We start from the raw sequence: 19632 nt of genomic DNA, 5'->3' as shown, positions 1-19632 counted from the left end.
TTGGAAAAAAAAAAAAATTAATTTTTTCAATTTTTTCAATTTTCAAATTTTTTTTTTATTTTTTTTATTTTCTTAAAAACTTAAATTAACAATAACTATTTTTTCATATATATATTATATATATATATATACATACACAAACTCTTTTTTTTTTTTTTTTTTTTTTTTTTTCTTTCAAAATACATTAATTTAGAATGAATGATTTTGGAGAAGAGGATGAAAGACAAATTTTAGAAGGTACATTTGTTGATAAATCTTCAAAACAGACTACAAACGACAATGAAAATAATAATAATAATAATAATAGAGAGGAAGAAAATGAAAATCAAGATAAAAATGTAACAACAAAAAATGATGAAGATAATAATAATGATGCCAATGATGGTGATGATGATGATGATGATTTATTTGGTGATAAAGATCTTGAAGAAAATGATAATGTAAATAGTGATAATGAAAAAAATAAAAGTAAAAAAGATAAAGAAGATCAAGATCAAGAAGAACAACAAGAAGATCAAGAGGATGAAGAATATAGTAATAAAAAAAAGAAAAAAAAGAGTAAAAAAAATAAAAATCGTCATTCAACAGAAGAGGATGAAACAATGGAAGATGCTAATGAAAACCTTGATTTTGCAACTGGTGCAGGTGAAGAGGAGGAAGAAGAAGAACCTGAATTAATTCGTGACCCAATCACATTAACTCATATAGAAACTTCAAATGTTTTACCAGCACAAAAGGTAAGAAAAAAAAGAATTTATTGTACATATTAATATAAAATGAAAAAAAAAAAAAAAATATTAATTTTTATTTATTTTTTTTAGATTATGAAATTAAAATTATTAAATATTTTAGGAATTCAACCAAAACCATTTGATCCAATAACATTTGAAGATGAAGAAGCAATGAATGGTGATGAAAAGAGTAAATTTAATGTTGAATCAGTGATTAGATGGAGATGGGGATTGGATTTAAATGGTAGACCAGCAAAAGAGAGTAATACAAGATTGGTGACATGGTCAGATGGATCATCACATCTATATATTGGTAATGAAGTATTGGAGATAAAGGAACAACCATTACAGAATGAACAATTCTATGTTTACTCATCTCAAGATGGTTTCATAGAGTGTGAGGGTAAAATCGATTCAAGATTAAGTATTAGACCAACCAATATTAAGAGTAAAGTTCATCAACGTCTCTCTGAGAATGTTGCAAAGAGAACTGTAAAAGTCAGTAAAATCAAATCAATTCACACTACATTGGATCCAGAGAAAGAGAAAGAAAAACGTGAAAAAGAATTATTGGATGCATTGAGAGAGAAAAAGAAGCAAAAGGATGACTCTTATAGACCTAATAGAGGTAGAGGTGGTAAAAGTGGTTCTCTAACCGCCTCTTATCTAGAAAATGATGACGATGATTACGATAGTTATCGTAATGAAAAAGGTGATGATTTCGTTGTCGACGATGATGAAGATGAGGAAGATGATGATTACAAAGAAAGTGATGATGATGGTTCCGATAGTTCTGATGATGATGGTTCTGAAAGTGGTGAATCTGAAAGTGATTCCGATGGTGATAATAAATCAAAGAAAAAAGAAAATAAAAATAGTAATGACAATAAAAATAATAAATCCCGTAAACAAGATTTTGATGATGATGAAGATGAAGATGAAGATTTAATTGTATCAACAAAGAAAGTTAAAAGAAGAGTTATTGATGATGATGATGATGATGAAGATTAAATAAAATAAAAAAAAAAAATAAAAAATAATAATAATAATAGAAAAAAAAAAAAAAAAAAAAAAAAAAAAATATCCAACCAACTATAAATAAACTTTTAAAAAAAAAAAATACACAACTATTCTAAATTTATTATTTTGTTATGTTTACAAGTTATACAATAAAATAATATTGAAGTTATTACTCATAACTACTATATTATTTAAAATTTATTTTAATTTTAAATTTTTTTTTTTTTTTTTTCTTGTCTTTTTCCAATCGATCTAATTAAATAAGATATTTTTTTTTTTAAACCCAAAGAGCTAGAATTGCCATAACGGAATAACCAAGGAAAGCAACGGCCAATTTTAATTTTGGCCAACCTTTTTGACAAAGTCCAGATGGTAATAATTCAATGAGAGAGATATAAATAAAAGAACCACATGTAATTGATAGAATGATACCTTTAACTAAATAGGCATCAGTACTTGATTCATAGGCACTTGATATAGCCATACCAATACCAATACCTAATGGTGTCATAGCTGCTGCGAATACCAATGCAATACAACTGAATTTGAAAGAGAAATAAGCATATTTAATTGCAATACCTAATACCAATCCATCCAAAAATTTGTGTGCTAAAACTGCGATTAATAAACCATAGAAACTATCTTTTTGTGTCTCTGATCCTAATCCTAATCCATCAAATATTGAATGAAGTGATAGGGCAACTAAGAATACCCATGCTTTACTTTTACTTGAAACATTTACTTTCTCACTATCCTTCTCATCCTTATGACTATGTCCATTTGAACTATGATCATGATTATGACCATGACCATGCTCTTTTTTTGATTTTTTCTTTTTTTTTAAACCATGTCCATGACCATTACTACTACTATTACTACTATTATGACCATGTCCATGACCATGACCATGACCATGTTCTTTTTCATCATCTTTTGTGCTATCCTCTTCTTGATCTTCATTTACATCATCGTCGTCGTCGTCACCATTTGTATAAATATTTAAATCAATTTCACCAGCAGCATGTGGACTTGGATGGTTATGTTGACTTAAGTCCATGTGATTGTGGTCGGCTTCACCATCTAGACCACCACTAACTAAAATTTTATCAACACAAATTAATGCAAACATTGTTACAATTGTAATTGTATGAGCGAATGGGAAATCACCATATTTATTATCTGGTGCCACTGCCTCTACATATGATTGAAATTCTTCCGCTGCATCTGGTAAGATATGATTAAAACCAGCACCAATGATAACACCTGCTGATAAACATGTTAAAATTGAAACAACTGAAACTAAATTTGTAATCTTTGCTTTTGTTAAAAACCATGGCACAAATGATGCTGTTAGTGTTAATACGAAAATACCTGCTATTAAACCACCTTTATCATTTCTTAATTCATCTCTTATTGCTTCTTCTTCTGCTGCTTCTGATGATATTGATGATATTGATGATACTAAATCATTTACTATATCCATTTATTGTATTTAATTTTTTTTTTTTTTTTTTTTTTTCTTTTTTTTTCTTATTATTTATATTTTTAAAAAAAAATTATTACTAAATAAATTATCTATTTTTTCGTATTAACTATTATTTTTGTTTAGGGATTAAAATATATAAATTATTATAAAGATCGATTTTTATTTTTTTATTTTTTTTTTTTTTTTGTTTTTTTATGTCCTTTGCAGTTTTTTTATTTTTAATTTTTTATTTTTTTATTTTTTATTTTTTTTTCCAACTTATTTTACTATTTTTAGTTTTATTAATTTATTTTTTTAAATATATTTTATTTTTATTTTTTATTTTTTTATTTATTTATTACTACTATTTGGAAATATTTATTTTTAAATAAAAAAAAAAAAAAAAATGGAATATTAAAATTTTAATTCTATCCAATCAAAAAAAAAAAAAAAAAAAAAAAAAAAAAAAAAACACTTCGTAAAATAAAAAAACACTTCGCAAGCCGTTTTTTTTATCAAATTTTTAAACTTTTTTTTTAAGCCCGGTTTTAAGAGGATGACGTCTTCAATGCCTTCCAATTCGATTTTATTAATCCCCATTTTATTCTTTTTTTTTTAAGCCCAATTTATTTTTTTAATTAGGGCATGTTAAAAAAAAATAAAAAAAAAAAAAAAAAAAAAAAAAAAATAAGGAATTATTTATTTATTATTTATTAAAAATATTAATAATTTTGTCATTACAATATTTCACAAATTTCTAACATAAGAATTAATATTCATTTTTTTTTTTTTTGACCACTTTAATTTATATGGGAAAATAAAAAAAAAATTAAAAAAAAAAAAAATTAAAAAAAAAAAAAAAGATAAAAAAAAAATGTTCATTATAATTTTTTATTTTTTATTTTTTTTTTAAAACTTCACACCTTGCATATTAAAAAAAAAAAAAATGGATGATCAATATAAAAATGATCATCAAAATTTTGTTTCAGGTAATGATGGATCTACCTTTTTTGAAACATGTTTCATTTTAACTTTAATGCCAGTAATGTTATCTTTATTTTTTTATTTATTTATTTATTTATTTATTTATTTATTTTTATTATTTTATCATTTTAATTAACACCTTTTCTTTTTTTTTTTTTTTTTTTTTAAAAAAAAAAATAGATATCTGTATTATTTCAAAGAGTAGTATTTGCAACATTTTTCAACAATGACAAATTCCCATTACCATTGGCACTCAGATTTATATTAGAATTTTTTTTTATTATAGTACCATTTATATCAGCAATCACTTTTACAGAATTAACACCATTTTTAATTGTTGGTATGCTTATTACATGTTTAGTAGTTCCAATGTTTGCACAGTAAGTTATTTATTTATTATTTTTTTTATTATTATTTTATTATTAATTATTAGTTCTAAAAAAAAAAAAAAAAAAAAAAAAAAAAAATATAGAAAAAATGTTACAATTTATTTTAAAAATCCAAAAGAAACATTATTAAATTTAAATTCAATGAGAAAAGGATTTCTTGAAGAATATAGAGCATTTGTAATGGCAGCAACTTGTATTTGTATTTTAGCAGTTGATTTTCAAGTTTTCCCAAGAAGATTAGGTAAAACTGAAACTTATGGTATCTCATTAATGGATATTGGCGTTGGTTCAGTTGTATTATCAGGTGCTTTAGTTTCAAGACAATCAAGATCATCTTTAATTGAAAAACAACAAAAAAAGAAAAGAGAAGAGGAAGAAGACGATAATGATAAAATAAATAAAACTTCATCATCATCATCATCATCATCATCCGCTTTAAAACAACAACAACAACAAGTATTAAGTAGAAGTTCATTAATGTGGCATCAAGTTAAAGCACAAGCACCATTAATGATATTAGGATTTGTTAGAATGATATTAACAAAATCAATAAATTATCAAGAACATGTTTCAGAGTATGGATTACATTGGAATTTCTTTTTTACATTAGGTTTTGTTTCAATCTCTTTAGCATTCTTAAAATTTAATGCAAATATTTCAGCGATTTTAGGTGTAGTACTCATTTGTGTATATCAATTCCTATTGAATAGTTTTGGATTAACAGATTATATTCTCAATCATCCACGTGATAATTTAATTTCAATGAATAAAGAAGGTATTTGTAGTTTTGTTGGTTATTTAGCAATTTATTTAATTGGTACTAAAATCGGTACAGAATTATTTAAAGTTAGATCAAGCTTGACAGAATGGAGAAAATTTGCAACTAAATTATTAATCTCTTCAATTGTTTTCTATATTCTTTGGATTTTATGTGAAATCTATATTGACAAAACTTCAAGAAGAATGGCAAATTTAGGTTATGTATTGGCAATTCTATCAATAAATTTATTCAATTTCTCAATAAATATACTCATTACATTGATCACTGGTAATCATAATGCATCTGTAATTGCAAAATCAATCAATCGTAATCAACTATTCATCTTTTTGTTAGGTAACATCTTAACTGGTTTAATTAATTTCTCAATGAAAACAATTTATGCACCAGTTGAACAATCAATGATTATCATTACTTCTTATACTTTTGCTTTATGTTTATTAGCTTTTATTTTAGATTATAAAAATATTAATATTAAATTTTGGTAAAATAAAAATAAATAAATAAATAAAAAAAAAAAAATTAAATTCTTTCTTTCATTTTCATTTTTATTTTTTATGTATTAATTTTTTCATTATTTTGATTATTACCTTTTTTTAATTATCCAATTGCAATTTGTTTTTGTTTTTCTTTATTTCCATTGATTGATGATTGTGGTACTTTTTCATTATGATTTATCATTAAATGATTATTATCAATTGAACGATATAACCACCATTGTTTTGATAAACCTGATACAATCTCCAATTCACTTAACTCTGATGGTTTTGGTAATTCAATATCACTGCCACCACCTTGAGAATAATAATCATTAAATTTATTTGATTTTTAATATAAATTCGCTTCTCTTTCATAATCTCTTCCATTATCACCATTTGAAGTCATAAAAGAATTATTTTTTTATTTTTTTATTTTTTTATTTTCATATTTTTGGAAAAAAAATAATTGAATGCAAATAGCATACACACACATATTTGTAGAATGAAAAAAATAAAAAAATTTATAAAAATATTAAAATTAAATAAAATTATTTGTTTTTTTTTATTTATTTTTAAATATACAATGAATAAATATTTTTTTTTTTTTTTCTTTCTTTTAAAGTATAATTTTTAAATGATACTTAAAAGAATAATTTTTCTTTTTACCTTTTTCCACTTTTTTTTTTTTATATATTTTTAAACATGAGGAATTGAAATTTTATTTCTTAATCTAACACTTTTTGGTTTTTTCCAACTTTTTTTATTTGTAGCTATTGAAAGTGAATTTTCATCGAATAAACAACCTTTTAAAATTGAACCACTAAAATTTGTAGTTGAACTAAAAACACAACCACGAAAATCACAATCTGTGAGATTACAATTTGTAAAATCAACACCATCAATGAGAGCACCTTTAAAAGTTGAACTAGTGAAATCACTACAGCTTAGAGTACTATTTGAAAGTTTTGAATTTGTGAAATTACCACCGATACAAGTGATCTCTGAACCAATGACATTTGAAAAGTTTGAATTTGTAATTAAAGATTTTGAAAAGTTTGCACTATCAGCTTTACTATATTTAAAACTACTACAATCTAATTTACAACCTTGATAATTTGCTTTAGTTATGAATGAAGAATTAAAGAGACAACCTGTAAGATTTGAATATTCGAATAGGGCACAAGAGAGTTCTAAACCTGAGAAATTTATTTTACATAACCACATTCCTCTAAATCTGGGGAAATCATAACAAGAGTTTATAATATTTACAACTTCGGTTCTTGTTAATTCAGGTTCGTCCCTTATCAATGTGGACAATTGATCCATACGAAAGAATTCTGATTCTTGAAGGATACCTTTAGTACTAATATTTGGAGTAACATTATAAGTACCACTTCTAATGAAATCTAATATTACCCCAAAATAAACTGGACTTCTATCAATGAAAATCACTTCATCCTTTAATATTAATTCAATTTGTAATTCAACAATCTTGAAAAGTAATGATCTTGGATATAATGAAATCGTACGTAATGATGTTGCAAATAATGTACCACCAACATTAAAATTAATTGGTATAGTTTTATCAACATAATGACCATTTATAAATATATTATTATTATTATTATTATTACTATTATTATTTAATGGTTTTGATTTATTATCATTAGCATCTTGTTGTTTTTCATTATCTTGTGGAAAAGTAGAAGAAGATGGTTGTTGCTTTTGTTGTAATTGTTGTTGTTGTGGTGATGGTGTATTAATTGGTTGATCAGTATCAGAATCAGATGCAGATGAAACTTCAGTTGAATCGAAATTATTTATATTATTTAAAATTGAAGTTGTTCTTCTTTCTTTAATAATGAATTTTTCATCACCATAACTATTTTCATTTGTTGTTGTTGTTGTTGTTGTTGTTGGTAGTGGTGGTATAATAGTATCATTTGGTTTTTGCAATAATTGTTGTTGTATTTGTAGTTGTTGTTTTTGTAATAATTGTTGTTGTAATTGCAATTGCTCTTGTAATTGTTTAATTTGTTGTTGCAATTGTAAATGTTCTGCACCTTGTTGTTGTTGTTGTTGTTGTTGTTGTTGTTGTTGTTGTTGTTGTTGTTGTTGTTGTTGTTGTTGTTGTTGTTGTTGTTGTTGTTGTTGTTGTTGTTGCTTATTAGGTGATGATGCACGAATTTGTTCTTGTTGTTCTACAGAGAGTTTATTAAAATTTGACAATAATAAATCAGAATCGTGAACATCTAATTGACTAAATGAAACAATACTTAAAGCAGCACTACTATTACTAAGATTTGACATTTTCCTTGTTAATTTGTATGGTTTAATTGGTGCACCTTTAGTTGTAAATTCAGATGCTTCGTCTTCACTAAATTGTGATAAATAATCCTTTGTCAATGCAACTGGTGCAACCGATGATGTAGATTTCTTTCTAATTGATGTTTTTGGTGTAATAGAACTTAATAATTGATTTTGTAATTGTTCTTTTGCTATTGTTGCACTATTTCTTTCTATTGAATTTGTCGTTGTTGTTGTAGTTGTTGTAGTTGTTGTCGTTGTAGTATTATTATTACTATTGTTATTATTAATAATATTGTTATTGATATTATTGATATTATCGTCGTGGTTGTTAATATTATTATTAATTTCAAAATTTTTATTTAAAAAAAATTGGTTGTTGCTAGAATTTAATTGTTTTTGGTGATGATGGTGATATGAATCATCGCTTAATGTTGACAAACTTCTATGTATACCCGATCTACCTTTAATAGATTGAATTGGAATATTATTATTGATATAGTTTTTATTAGTATTATTGTTATTATTATTATTGTTATTATTATTACTATTATTATTATTATCAATTTCTTCTTCTTGAAGAATAGTTGATGTTTCTTCGTCTTCGGATGACATGTTGGATTTTTTTTTTTTTTTATTATTGTTGTTTGCAAAAAAAAAAAAAAAACAAAAAAAAAAAGGTTATATTTGTGTCAAAAAAAAAAAAAATTATAATGAAAAAAAAAATAACTGGGTTAGTGATTAATATTAATATTAACGATAATGATTCTTTATGATGACAGGTGGGAAAGCAATCTGTGATAAAAAAAAAAAAAATTTTATTTTATTTTTTTATTTTTTTTTTATTTTTTTTTTTGTTGTAAAATTCGTGATGGATACTGGACTAATTTTTAATTTTAAAATATCAAAAATTAAAAAAAAAAAAATAAAAAAAAAAAATTATTAGTGATAAATTAAAAAAAAAAAAAAATATTAGTAATCAAAAATTATTTAAAAAAAAAAATTATAAAAAAAAAAAATAAAAAAATAATAATAGCACTACTGAAAAATAAAATAATAATTGAGAATTTCATACTTTGAGATTTTTTTAAATAATAAAGGGGTAATTGACTGAAAAAAAAAAAAAAAAAATTGTTAACTTTTATTTGAAATTTTATGTGGTTGATTGAAAATATTGATGAAAAAAATCAAATCCGAGATTCCAAGTATAAAAAGAAAAAAAAATATATTTTCATTTTATTTTTCTATTTTTCTTTTTTTTTTTTTTTTTTTTTTTTTTTTTTTTAACAATGATTTAAATTTATTTTTAAATTTAAAAAAACATTATGTCTTTTGAACTTTTTTTTTTTTATTTTCAATAATTTTAATAATTTAAAAAAAAAATTGATTTGGTTGGTAAATTTTTTATTTTTTTTAGTGTAAAAATTGAATATTTGAAAAAATGAAATTTAAAAAAAAAATAAATAAAATTATCCAAATTAAATTTAACTACACAGTTAATTCATTTACTTTTTTTTATTAAAAATTAGAAAAAGTAAAAAAAAAAAAAAAAATTAGAAAAAGTAAAAAAAAAAAGTAATTACTATTTTAAATTCTGTCCACCCATTTATCTTTTTTTTAAATTATTTGGGGACATGTTGACTTTTAATATTATAATAATATTTGTTTAATTGGATTTATTTATTTAATTATTTAATTATTTGATATAATATGAATTGTAATGATTTTTTTTTTTTTTTTTTTTTTTTTTTTTTTTTTTTTTTTTTTTTTTTTTTTTTTTTTTTTTTTTTTTGGTAATGACATTTTTTTAATTTTTTTTAACTATTTCATTCAATCCAACCAATTTTCTTATATAAATAAGAAGTTAAAATACCAATAATTAACATTGATAAAATAATAATATAAAAATAGATTACACCAGATTCACCTTCTTCCAAAAATCCAATCATTCCAGGTACTCTACAATTCATTCCAAATATTGTAGCAATGAGTATTAGTGGAAAAGAAACCAAACTGTAATTTGCAAATTTCTTCATACTAATAGTTAGAGCATGAGATTCTTCATTTAATACAAGGGATACTTTATTTATATAATTGGCATGAATACCCTCCAATAGTTCTTCACATAATTTAATTCTCTCTTTTAAACGTTTTGATTTATTATTAATATGTAATACAAATATTTTAGTATCCCTTAAACTGAATGATTGTCTTGATAATGATGATAATAAAACATCCTTATTAAATAAGTTTGATAAAATATTTGTATTTCTTTTTGATGCTTTACCAATTCTAATATATAATTCAGTTGAATTTATATAATCATCACTTTTACCACCACCACCACCACCATTATCACTACCACCACCTCCACCGTCATTAAAGAAATTTAAAATTTTATTGATAAAACCTTTATTCCTTCTCTTTGTATTATTATTAAAATCATCATCATCATAATAATAATCATCACCATCATCATTATCAGATTCTTTTAAATCACACAATTCATCCAATTTTGAAATTTCCGTCATCATTCTATCACTTTCCAAAGATATTAAATCATTTATTGAATCCAAGAAATTACAAAGTACCCATTCTGGAGATGTTAAAAATTTCTTTTCATTCTTTAAATGTCTAAATGATTTGAAAACATCATTAAAACTATCCAATTCTACAGAATGTAATACGAAAATTATTCTTTTAAATAAAAACATATAAAAGAAATTTTCAATTAATTCTTTATAAATATTATTTTCATTATTATTATTATTATTATTTCTATTTCTATTATTTATATATGAAGAAGTTGAAGAAGAGGAATATTGTTGTTGTTTATTATTTGTATAATGATTTGGTTTGTAAAGTCCTCTATTCTTTGAAGCATTAGTTGAATGTCTACCCATTTCAGAAGTTGCAATGAATAAATAATTATCATGTGATTCACATTTTTCATTTGTATCATTTGATAAAATATCTTCAACATTTAAATGATGAATAGTTAATGCTTTACATAATGTAATTAATTCATCATCTTGTAATCCATAAATATCAATCCAAAAACTTTTTTCTGCATTATTAAAATATTCTTGAATTATTAAATTAATCTTTTCATTATTTACTTTTTTATTATTATTTTTATTATTTTTATTATTATTTGTAGTAGTAGTTGTTGTTGTTGTGGTTGTTGTAGTTGGTGGATTAATTTGTATTGTTGAAGATAAAGTTGGATCGAATTTTCTAATTTCTTCAATTATAATAAACAATTCATCTAATGAAATTCTTACAACATCTTTTTCACCTGTTATCACTAAAATCCTACAATCTGTATAATAATTTTGATAGAGTATAGATTGATTATAAAATAGTGAAAAAATTTTATCACTACTTGATTCTAAATAATTTTTATTATCTTGTTCATCATTATCGTAATTATAATTATTATTATTATTATTATTGATATTTGAATTATTATTTTTATTTATATTTATAGTATTATAATTTAATTGTTGATTATATAAATCTGATGAATTCTTATCAGATGAATTAATTAATGATGAAGTAATTGTTGGACTCATTTCACCAACACTATTACTACTCCCTGCACTGTTATCACCACCACCATAAATACTATAATATTCATCATCTTTTTGATCATTTATAAATGTTGATGAAAGTAATGGTGTTCCATCAATATTTTTTTTAAATTTTGTCATTTTTATTTTTTATTTTTATTTTATTTGAATTTACACTACACCTTGTATTGGTGATAGTGAATTAAAATTGTATGTGTATTCATTGGAGAGGAGAAAAAAAAAAAAAAAGTGAATAAAAAAAAAAAAAAAGTGAATAATAAAAAAAAAAAAAAAAAAAAAAAAAAAGTTTGGTTCGCACGTAATAAAATAAAAAAAAAAAAAAAAAAAAAAGTATGAAACAAAAAAAAAAAAATACTGATGCTTTATAATTATAAGGTACCTCAGTGATTATTTACTGTTTTTTTTTCAGACTTTTTAAAAAAAAAAGTTATTTTTATCTTTTTTTTTTCCACATTTTATTTTTTTTTTTTTTTTTTTATGATTAGTTTCTTAGATTTTTACAAAAAAAAATTAAAAAAAAAATTAAAAAAAATTGGAAAAAAAATGAAAAAAAAAAGAAACAGTTTTAACTTAAAATTAATTTTTTTGTTTAGAAAAAAAAAAAAAAAATAAAATAAATCAAAAATGGAATTAAAACAAACAGAAGAAGAAATTTATAGAGAAAGAAATAAAAATTATTATCCTTTAGGGTTAACAATAGATGATGTAAGAGAATGTATAAAAGGAGTATCAGGATTTAGAGAATCAATTAGAGATGATACAATAGTTTTTAATTATGATTCATTATCAGATGAATCATTTCCAGATCCATTATCAGAACCAGATCAAAAGAAACAATTCCTTTTACGTTGTAGAAGAGAATGTAGAGGTTTAATATTTGATTTAAAAACAGAAAAATTATTATGTAGAAAATTACATAAATTTTTTAATATAAATGAATTTAAAGAAGTTAAAGCTGTAAGTAGTAAATAATAATTAATTAATTTTAAATATTTTTTAAATAAATTTTAATTTTTTATTTTATTTCCAAAATAGGAATTTATTGATTTAAATGAACCATATATTTTAATGGATAAAATTGATGGATCGTTAATTGCACCAATGTTAAATAAAGGTCAAGTTTATTGGGGATCAAAACAAGGTATAAGTGATTTAGGTACAATGTTAAATGATTATGTGAATAGAATTGAAGCTATTGGGTTAGTTAAATATAATGATTTCTCAATGAAATGGATTCAGTTAGGGTATACACCACTATTTGAATATAGTTCATCAAAACAACAAATTATATTATACTATGGTGAGGAGAGATTAAGATGTTTAGCACTTAGAAATAATCACACTGGTGAATATTTAAAATGGAAAGAGTTGCAAGAAACATGTACAGCATTCAATATACCAATGGTGGATTTAATCGATACAACATCTGATCAATCGTTATTTAAATCATGTAAAAGTACAATTGAATTAGTTGAACTTGTAAAACAAATGAAGTTAATTGAGGGCTGTGTATTGAAATTTGAAAATTCAGGTAAAATGTATAAAATCAAGACAGAGTGGTATATAACATTGGCAAGATTATCACTTCGTTCACCAAAAGTTATTAAACATGAAAAAGATGTTTGGGCAATTTTATTAAGTGGTCATTATGATGATGTTAAAGAAACAATTAAAATGATTACAAATGAGAATGAAGAACCTTCTGAGAAAATTCAAAAGATTGAAAAATTCTCTAAAATTTTATTTGATCGTATCGATTTAGTTTCTCAAGGTATTATTCTAACAATTATAGATGCAAAGAAAAATCAAATTCCAAAGAAATTATTTCATAATCATCCAGTTCAAAATAATTTAACAGATTCTGCTAAAACTTTCTCTTATCAATATTGGGAAATAATTAATGAAAATGATACCTTATCAAAACATTTATCTTTAGTTTCAAAACAATTAATGTCAAGAATTAAAAATTTAACAAATTCAAATTCAAAATTAGAAACTGCAAGATCTTTATTAGGTTTAGATATTAATTTTTAATAATAAAGAAATTTGTATAAAAATAGAAAAAAAAAAAGTTTTTTTTTATTTTTTTTTTTTTTTTTTTTTTAATACTGTTTTAATTAATTAATTAGAAATTGTAAAATCTTTATTAGGTTTAGATATTAATTTTTAATAATAATGATAATAAAAGAAATTTGTACAAAAATAGAAAAAAAAAAAGAAAGATATTTTTTTTTATTTGAAAAAAGTTTTTAATATTTATTTTTTAATTGGTACTGTTTTGATTCATTGAACAAGATATTTTTTTTTTTTTTTAAAAATTTTAATATTTATATTTTTTTTTTTTTTTTTCTTTTATTATTTTTAAAAAAAAAAAGAAAAATATAAAAAAGAAAATGTCAATAACATTTAAGGTTTCAGATGTAGAATTTAATGAATTTAAAGGAAAGGATTTTGATCATAAACAATTATATTTAGATCCATCAATGAGTTTTATTAAAACTCAACCAAAAGAGAGAAAAATAGTAAGAACAAGTATTAAAGAAGGAATTTCAAAAAGTGTTGGAGGAAATTCTTTTATTTTATCATCCCTTCAAGCATATAATAATCATCATGGTTTAACAATTAAACCTGATGATGTTTGGATTGCAATTTTAGTACAATTTTCATTATATTTGAATGAAAACTCTGAAAAGTTAAGAAACAAGATAGTTGATTTCGAAGGAAAGAAACAATTAGAAGTAGTTGGTGGTGGTACATTAATGACAGCAAACTATGAACAACTTACAAATTTAATGACAAAACAAATTGAAAAGAATATTAAAGATCCATCAATTAGAGAATGGGCTAATAAACCATTCACAACATCAACTCCAAATGATACAATGGCAGCTTCAATTGCATTGATGGCATCAGTTAAAAATTTCTTTGAATATAAAATGTCACTAAGATGTTCTTTACCAGAGGTTACAGTTTTAGGTACAATTAATGATTGGATCGATATTAAAAATAGAATTGAAAAATTAAAAGAATTTGATTTCGATGGTAATCCAGATGGAAATTGTATGAACTCTTGGACTGAATTACTTCATCCAATCATTGATAATATAATTGATTCTGTTAATGGTAACCCTGATACATGCTGGTGGAATTGTATTGTTCATGTAGTAGGTGGTGGTTCTGGTCCAAGATATTTATCAGGTTGGATCACTGCATTTTGTGTATTCAATAACAATGGTAAATGGGTAGGCAATAATAAAGAAAAATACGATAGAGGTATTTGTGGAAATTTAACAACAGAATGGATATTTGTTGATACTAATGAAGTTCCAAAAGGTTTCCTCTCTGTTCCAGTCTTAATCGATGATAATGGTACAGAATATGATACAGAATTCTTTTCTGGTCATATGTCTATTTCAACTTCAAATGATTCAAAAACAATTCATCCAAATATTGATTGGTGTATATTACTTAAATAAATAAAAAATAAAAATAAAAAAAATGGTTATAATTATTTATTATTTATTTTTTTTTTAAAAAAATTTATGCAGAATAAACATTTGTTGTTGTTGTTGTTGAAGTCATTGTTGATGATGAATCAGTTGTACCAGTTGGACCAGATTGTGTTGTTTCACCATCCAAATTTTCCCATCTTTTAAAGAATGAAACCCCATATTGTGTGAAAGATCTTGAATAATGAGCAAAAACTTTATAATTTAAACAATATGAAATAAAAATAAAAAATCCTTGTAATGATGTTGAAATTGAAAATAAAATTAAAAATATATATCCAATAATTGAATTTGAATCTGAAAACATATAAATAAATCCAAAAATCCATGAACTTCCAATTGATACAAAAATTGAAAAATAAACTCTAAATTCTTTAACCGTTTGACGTTTTTGTGTTGGTGTATGTCTTAAAGTTTTATAAATTTCTTTTGCAACAAATACATAAATACATATATTTGAACAAACAATAATTACTCCTGGCCTTTTTTTTAAAAATAAAAAAATAAAAACAAATTTTAGAAAAAAAAAAAAGATAATAATAAAATATTTAATATTTACATGAAAAATCCAAAATAAACAGAGTATTGATCTTCTAAATAACAACTAAAAAAAAAAAAAAAAAAAAAAAAAAAAAATTAATTAATATTATTTTAATATTAATTTTTTTTTCCAATTTTAATTATTTAACTTACAATCCACCTCTATCAACATATTTTTTAAATGCTGCACAAAAAATTATAATTATAAATGGAATTCCCCATGAAATTAAATGATAATATCTTTCATAAAATTCAGAATCTCTATTCCTTTTAACAATCATTTGAAAGAAATTGAAAGAAACTGAAAATGTCCAAAAGAAATTTGCTAAAAAAAAGTAATGAACCAAAATTGCTGCTGGTATACAAAATAACGAATTTGATGACCTGAATGATATCTCAAAAAAGAATAATGAAAACACAATTGACATACATAAATATATTATCAATTTTATTGGATATGACCTTAATTTTGGGTAAAGCATAAATGTAAATATTGTTAAAAATGACCCAACTATTGATAAACTTAATAATATATCAGTTAAATATGATAAAACTGTATTTAATAATTGTGATGGCATTTTTATTTATTTATTTTTTTTAATTCACCTAATATTATATTTGATTATAATTTTTATAAAACTATAATTCTAATTTTAGAGTGATTTTTTTAACTTTTAAATAATAAAAGGGTGTGTATTATTATTATTATTTTGATGTATGATGTGGTGATATAAATATAAATCTATAATTGTTTTAATGAAAAAAAAAATTAATTAAATAAAAATAAATAAATAAAAAAAAAAAAAATAAAAAAAATCAAAAAGGTGTTTCTTTTTTGAATGTGTGTTTGTGTTAGTATATCTTTGCTATTAATCTAATTATTACTATTATATATATTTTCACAAAAAAAATAAAAAAAATAAAAAAAATGAATAAAAAAAAATAAAAAACAATTAAATAATTTAATTATAAAATTATTTATCTTTTTTTTTTTTTTTTTTTTTTTTTTTTTAATATAGGTACATTTTATTTATTTTTTAAAAAATCGATTTAAATTTTGTGTATATATTATATTATATTATATTATATTTTGTTTTTTTTTTTTTTTTTTTTGGTTTTTTTTTTTTTTTTTTTGTTTTTTTTTTTTTTTTTTTTTCTTCTTCTAATAAACAAACTAATCAAATTTAATTATTTCTTGGTGCTTTGATAGAGATTGATGAATCAGATGAAATATTTTCAGATCTGTCACTCTTATCAGTTGAAGTATTAGAACCAGTTGTAGAAGTATTACCTCTTTTGGTGCTATCATCAATATTGACCCATCTGTTGAAAATTGGAATACCAATTGATCTGAAACCTCTTGCATAAGTTGCTAAAACTTTATCATTTATACAATATGAAATAAAAATTAAGAAACCCTATAAATAATAAAAATAATTTCAAGTGTGTTAATTTAGTTTTGTTTTGTTTTCTTTTTTGTTTTCTTTTTTTTTTTTTTTTTTTTATAAATGATAATTACTTGTAATGGTGTTGTAACAGAGAATAAAATTAAAAAGATATAACCTAAAACACTGGCACTACTAAAGAAAGTCATAATAAAACCAAAGATCCATGATAAACCAATTGAAACAAAGATTGAAAAGTAAACTCTAAATTCTTTTGATTTTTCTTTTTTGTCTGTTCTTGGGGCATTCTTTAAAGTATCATGAATTTCTCTTGCAATAAAGAAGAAAATTACTGCATTTGCACAAACTGTTAATAAACCTGGTACAAAGAAACCAAGGAAAACTGGTAAATCTGATTGTAAATAACCTATATAATTATTATTATTATTAATATTTTATAATGAATTGCCTATTAGTAACTATAATTAGGGGAGAGAGAAAAAGAAAAAGAAAAAGAAATATCATAAATGTGAAAATTGTAAAGAATGAACCAACAATTGAAAGACATAATAAAACATCTGTAATGTATCCTAAAACATCATTTAATGTTTCATTATCTGTTGCCATTTCTAATTTTTATTATTATTTCTACTATTATTACCAATATTATTTATTATTACAACTGTTTTTTCTTTTTTTATTTTGATTTTGATATTTTATTGTTTGATTTGTTGTTACTAAAATTATATAATACAAAAGGTTTATGCTATTGTTTCTAATAAAATTTAAGTTTAAATAATATTGTTTTTTTTATTAGTATTATTATTATTATTTATTATTATTATTTTAATAGTTTTTATCGTTTTTATTGTACGCTATGTAATAATATTTATTAAAAAAAAAAAAATTAAAAAAATAAGCTATTAATCAAATAAAAAACAAAAATAAAAATAAAGTGTATAAAATTTTAAAAAATAAAATTAAATAAATAAAAAAACAAATAAAGATTTATATAAAAAATGATAATGGTGTGTGTGGTTTGATATTTTTTTTTTTTTTTTTTTTTTTTTTTTTTTTTTTAAAAAAAAAAATAAAAGTGTGGTTGGATATTTATAGTGTTATAAAAATAAATTTGATATAGTTCCCATATAAAATTTATACATATGTATAAACTAAAAAATAAAAAAAAAAAGAAAAAAATTTTTGTTTTTTTTAAAAAAAAAAAAAAAAAAACCTTCCTTGATTTGTTATTGGCCGAAAAAAAAAAATTTTTTTTTTTTTTTTTAAAAAAATTCCCCCTAAAGGAGGGGGGGGGGGTTTTTAAAAAATTAAAAAAATTTGAAAAATTTAAAAAATTGGGAAAAAAAAAAAAAAAAAAGGGTCCCCAATTCAAAAGGCTTTTTGCCAAAAATTTTTACTGGTTTTTTTTAAAACCCTTGGATTTTAAAAAAAAAAATTTAAAAAAAAATTTTTTTTTTTGGTTGCCAAATTAACCCAAGGGGGCCCCCTTTGATTTTTTGGAAAAAAAAAAAAAAAAAAAAAAAAAAAAAAAAAAAAAAAAAAAAAAAAAAAATTACGACCTATAACAAATATGCAAGAAAGAAAAAGGAAATATATTTATGAATTGTTTGAATTGAATGACAACTTTTTGAATGAATTAATAAACTTTTTTTATAATTTTTTACCTTTTTTGTATTGAAAATATTAAAGGGGTGAGATTTCTTAATAATTTTTTATTTTTATTTTTATTTTTTTGTATAAGTTTCAAAATATAATGAATACGATATTTAATATAAATGTAAACTATTTAATAATTATTAATATTAATTAACAATTTATTATTCTTTTTTTTTTTATAAAGAATAATAAAATAAAATAAAACAAAAAATGGACAAAAAAAAAAAAAAAAAAAAAGCTTCGAATCTGTTTTTTTTTTTTTTGATGGTTTTTGAGAAAAAAAAAAAAAAAAATAAATAAAAAAAAAATAATATCAACTAACGTTTTTTTTTTTTAAAAAAAATATCTTATAAATAGCAAAAATAGGCTCGCAAACTGCCCAACAAATATAAAATTATTGATTTTTTTTTTTTAATTTTTTCTTTGTCCTGACTTTTTTTGTCAATTGTTGGCAATTTTTGCTTTGTTTCTATTTTTTTTTTTTTTTATAACTGTTATTATTGTTTATTTTTATTTTTATTTTTTTTTTTAATATAAATTATCTAAACAAAAATTTTTAAAGTCCCACCCTTTTTTTTTTTTTATTTTCATTTTTTTTTTTTTTTTCGTCCATACCCGCCTAACAAAAAAAAAAAAAAAAAAAAAAAAAAAAACAAAATCATACCTTTTTTTGATCTTATTCGCAATTTTTATATATCCATTATTAAAAAATTATATATTAAAACTTAATCCAAACACACAAACACACACCCACATACACACACAATATTAAAGA

The 19632-nt window shown here is 21.7% G+C and overlaps 9 protein-coding genes and 1 pseudogene across 9 annotated transcripts; 4 read left to right on the top strand and 6 right to left on the bottom strand.

Annotated features, from left to right (window-relative positions):
• Positions 1 to 194: 194 nt before the first annotated feature.
• On the top strand, positions 195 to 1742 carry leo1 (RNA polymerase II complex component; the record flags this gene model as incomplete). The annotated part of the gene is made up of 2 exons (XM_632824.1): positions 195 to 737; positions 822 to 1742. The coding sequence occupies 2 exons, from the start codon at positions 195 to 197 to the stop codon at positions 1740 to 1742; spliced, it is 1464 nt and encodes a 487-aa protein (XP_637916.1).
• Positions 1743 to 2028: 286 nt separating this feature from the next.
• zntC (zinc/iron permease) lies at positions 2029 to 3234 on the bottom strand (the record flags this gene model as incomplete). Its single annotated transcript, XM_632823.1, has 1 exon — positions 2029 to 3234. One exon carries the CDS (start codon positions 3232 to 3234, stop codon positions 2029 to 2031), a length of 1206 nt encoding a protein of 401 aa, XP_637915.1.
• A 928-nt stretch (positions 3235 to 4162) lies between these two features.
• Positions 4163 to 5855, top strand: pigW (phosphatidylinositol glycan, class W; the record flags this gene model as incomplete). Its single annotated transcript, XM_632822.2, has 3 exons — positions 4163 to 4258; positions 4381 to 4580; positions 4673 to 5855. 3 exons carry the CDS (start codon positions 4163 to 4165, stop codon positions 5853 to 5855), a joined length of 1479 nt encoding a protein of 492 aa, XP_637914.2.
• A 112-nt stretch (positions 5856 to 5967) lies between these two features.
• DDB_G0286047 (hypothetical protein) lies at positions 5968 to 6339 on the bottom strand (the record flags this gene model as incomplete). The annotated part of the gene is made up of 2 exons (XM_632821.1): positions 5968 to 6161; positions 6336 to 6339. The coding sequence occupies 2 exons, from the start codon at positions 6337 to 6339 to the stop codon at positions 5968 to 5970; spliced, it is 198 nt and encodes a 65-aa protein (XP_637913.1).
• A 203-nt stretch (positions 6340 to 6542) lies between these two features.
• On the bottom strand, positions 6543 to 8768 carry DDB_G0286045 (BTB/POZ domain-containing protein; the record flags this gene model as incomplete). Its single annotated transcript, XM_632820.1, has 1 exon — positions 6543 to 8768. One exon carries the CDS (start codon positions 8766 to 8768, stop codon positions 6543 to 6545), a length of 2226 nt encoding a protein of 741 aa, XP_637912.1.
• Positions 8769 to 9979: 1211 nt separating this feature from the next.
• On the bottom strand, positions 9980 to 11866 carry DDB_G0286043 (hypothetical protein; the record flags this gene model as incomplete). Its single annotated transcript, XM_632819.1, has 1 exon — positions 9980 to 11866. One exon carries the CDS (start codon positions 11864 to 11866, stop codon positions 9980 to 9982), a length of 1887 nt encoding a protein of 628 aa, XP_637911.1.
• Positions 11867 to 12370: 504 nt separating this feature from the next.
• On the top strand, positions 12371 to 13780 carry DDB_G0286041 (hypothetical protein; the record flags this gene model as incomplete). Its single annotated transcript, XM_632818.1, has 2 exons — positions 12371 to 12703; positions 12782 to 13780. 2 exons carry the CDS (start codon positions 12371 to 12373, stop codon positions 13778 to 13780), a joined length of 1332 nt encoding a protein of 443 aa, XP_637910.1.
• Positions 13781 to 14139: 359 nt separating this feature from the next.
• DDB_G0286039 (hypothetical protein) lies at positions 14140 to 15222 on the top strand (the record flags this gene model as incomplete). The annotated part of the gene is made up of 1 exon (XM_632817.1): positions 14140 to 15222. The coding sequence occupies one exon, from the start codon at positions 14140 to 14142 to the stop codon at positions 15220 to 15222; it is 1083 nt and encodes a 360-aa protein (XP_637909.1).
• Positions 15223 to 15286: 64 nt separating this feature from the next.
• On the bottom strand, positions 15287 to 16373 carry lrlA (G-protein-coupled receptor family protein; the record flags this gene model as incomplete). The annotated part of the gene is made up of 3 exons (XM_632816.1): positions 15287 to 15737; positions 15815 to 15859; positions 15949 to 16373. The coding sequence occupies 3 exons, from the start codon at positions 16371 to 16373 to the stop codon at positions 15287 to 15289; spliced, it is 921 nt and encodes a 306-aa protein (XP_637908.1).
• A 606-nt stretch (positions 16374 to 16979) lies between these two features.
• DDB_G0286109 lies at positions 16980 to 17605 on the bottom strand (annotated as a pseudogene; the record flags this gene model as incomplete).
• Positions 17606 to 19632: the final 2027 nt, after the last annotated feature.

This window comes from Dictyostelium discoideum (assembly GCF_000004695.1).
Source record: "Dictyostelium discoideum AX4 chromosome 4 chromosome, whole genome shotgun sequence".
In the NCBI taxonomy this organism is placed as follows: Eukaryota; Evosea; class Eumycetozoa; order Dictyosteliales; family Dictyosteliaceae; genus Dictyostelium; species Dictyostelium discoideum.
This window is presented reverse-complemented; position numbering and strand designations above follow the sequence as displayed.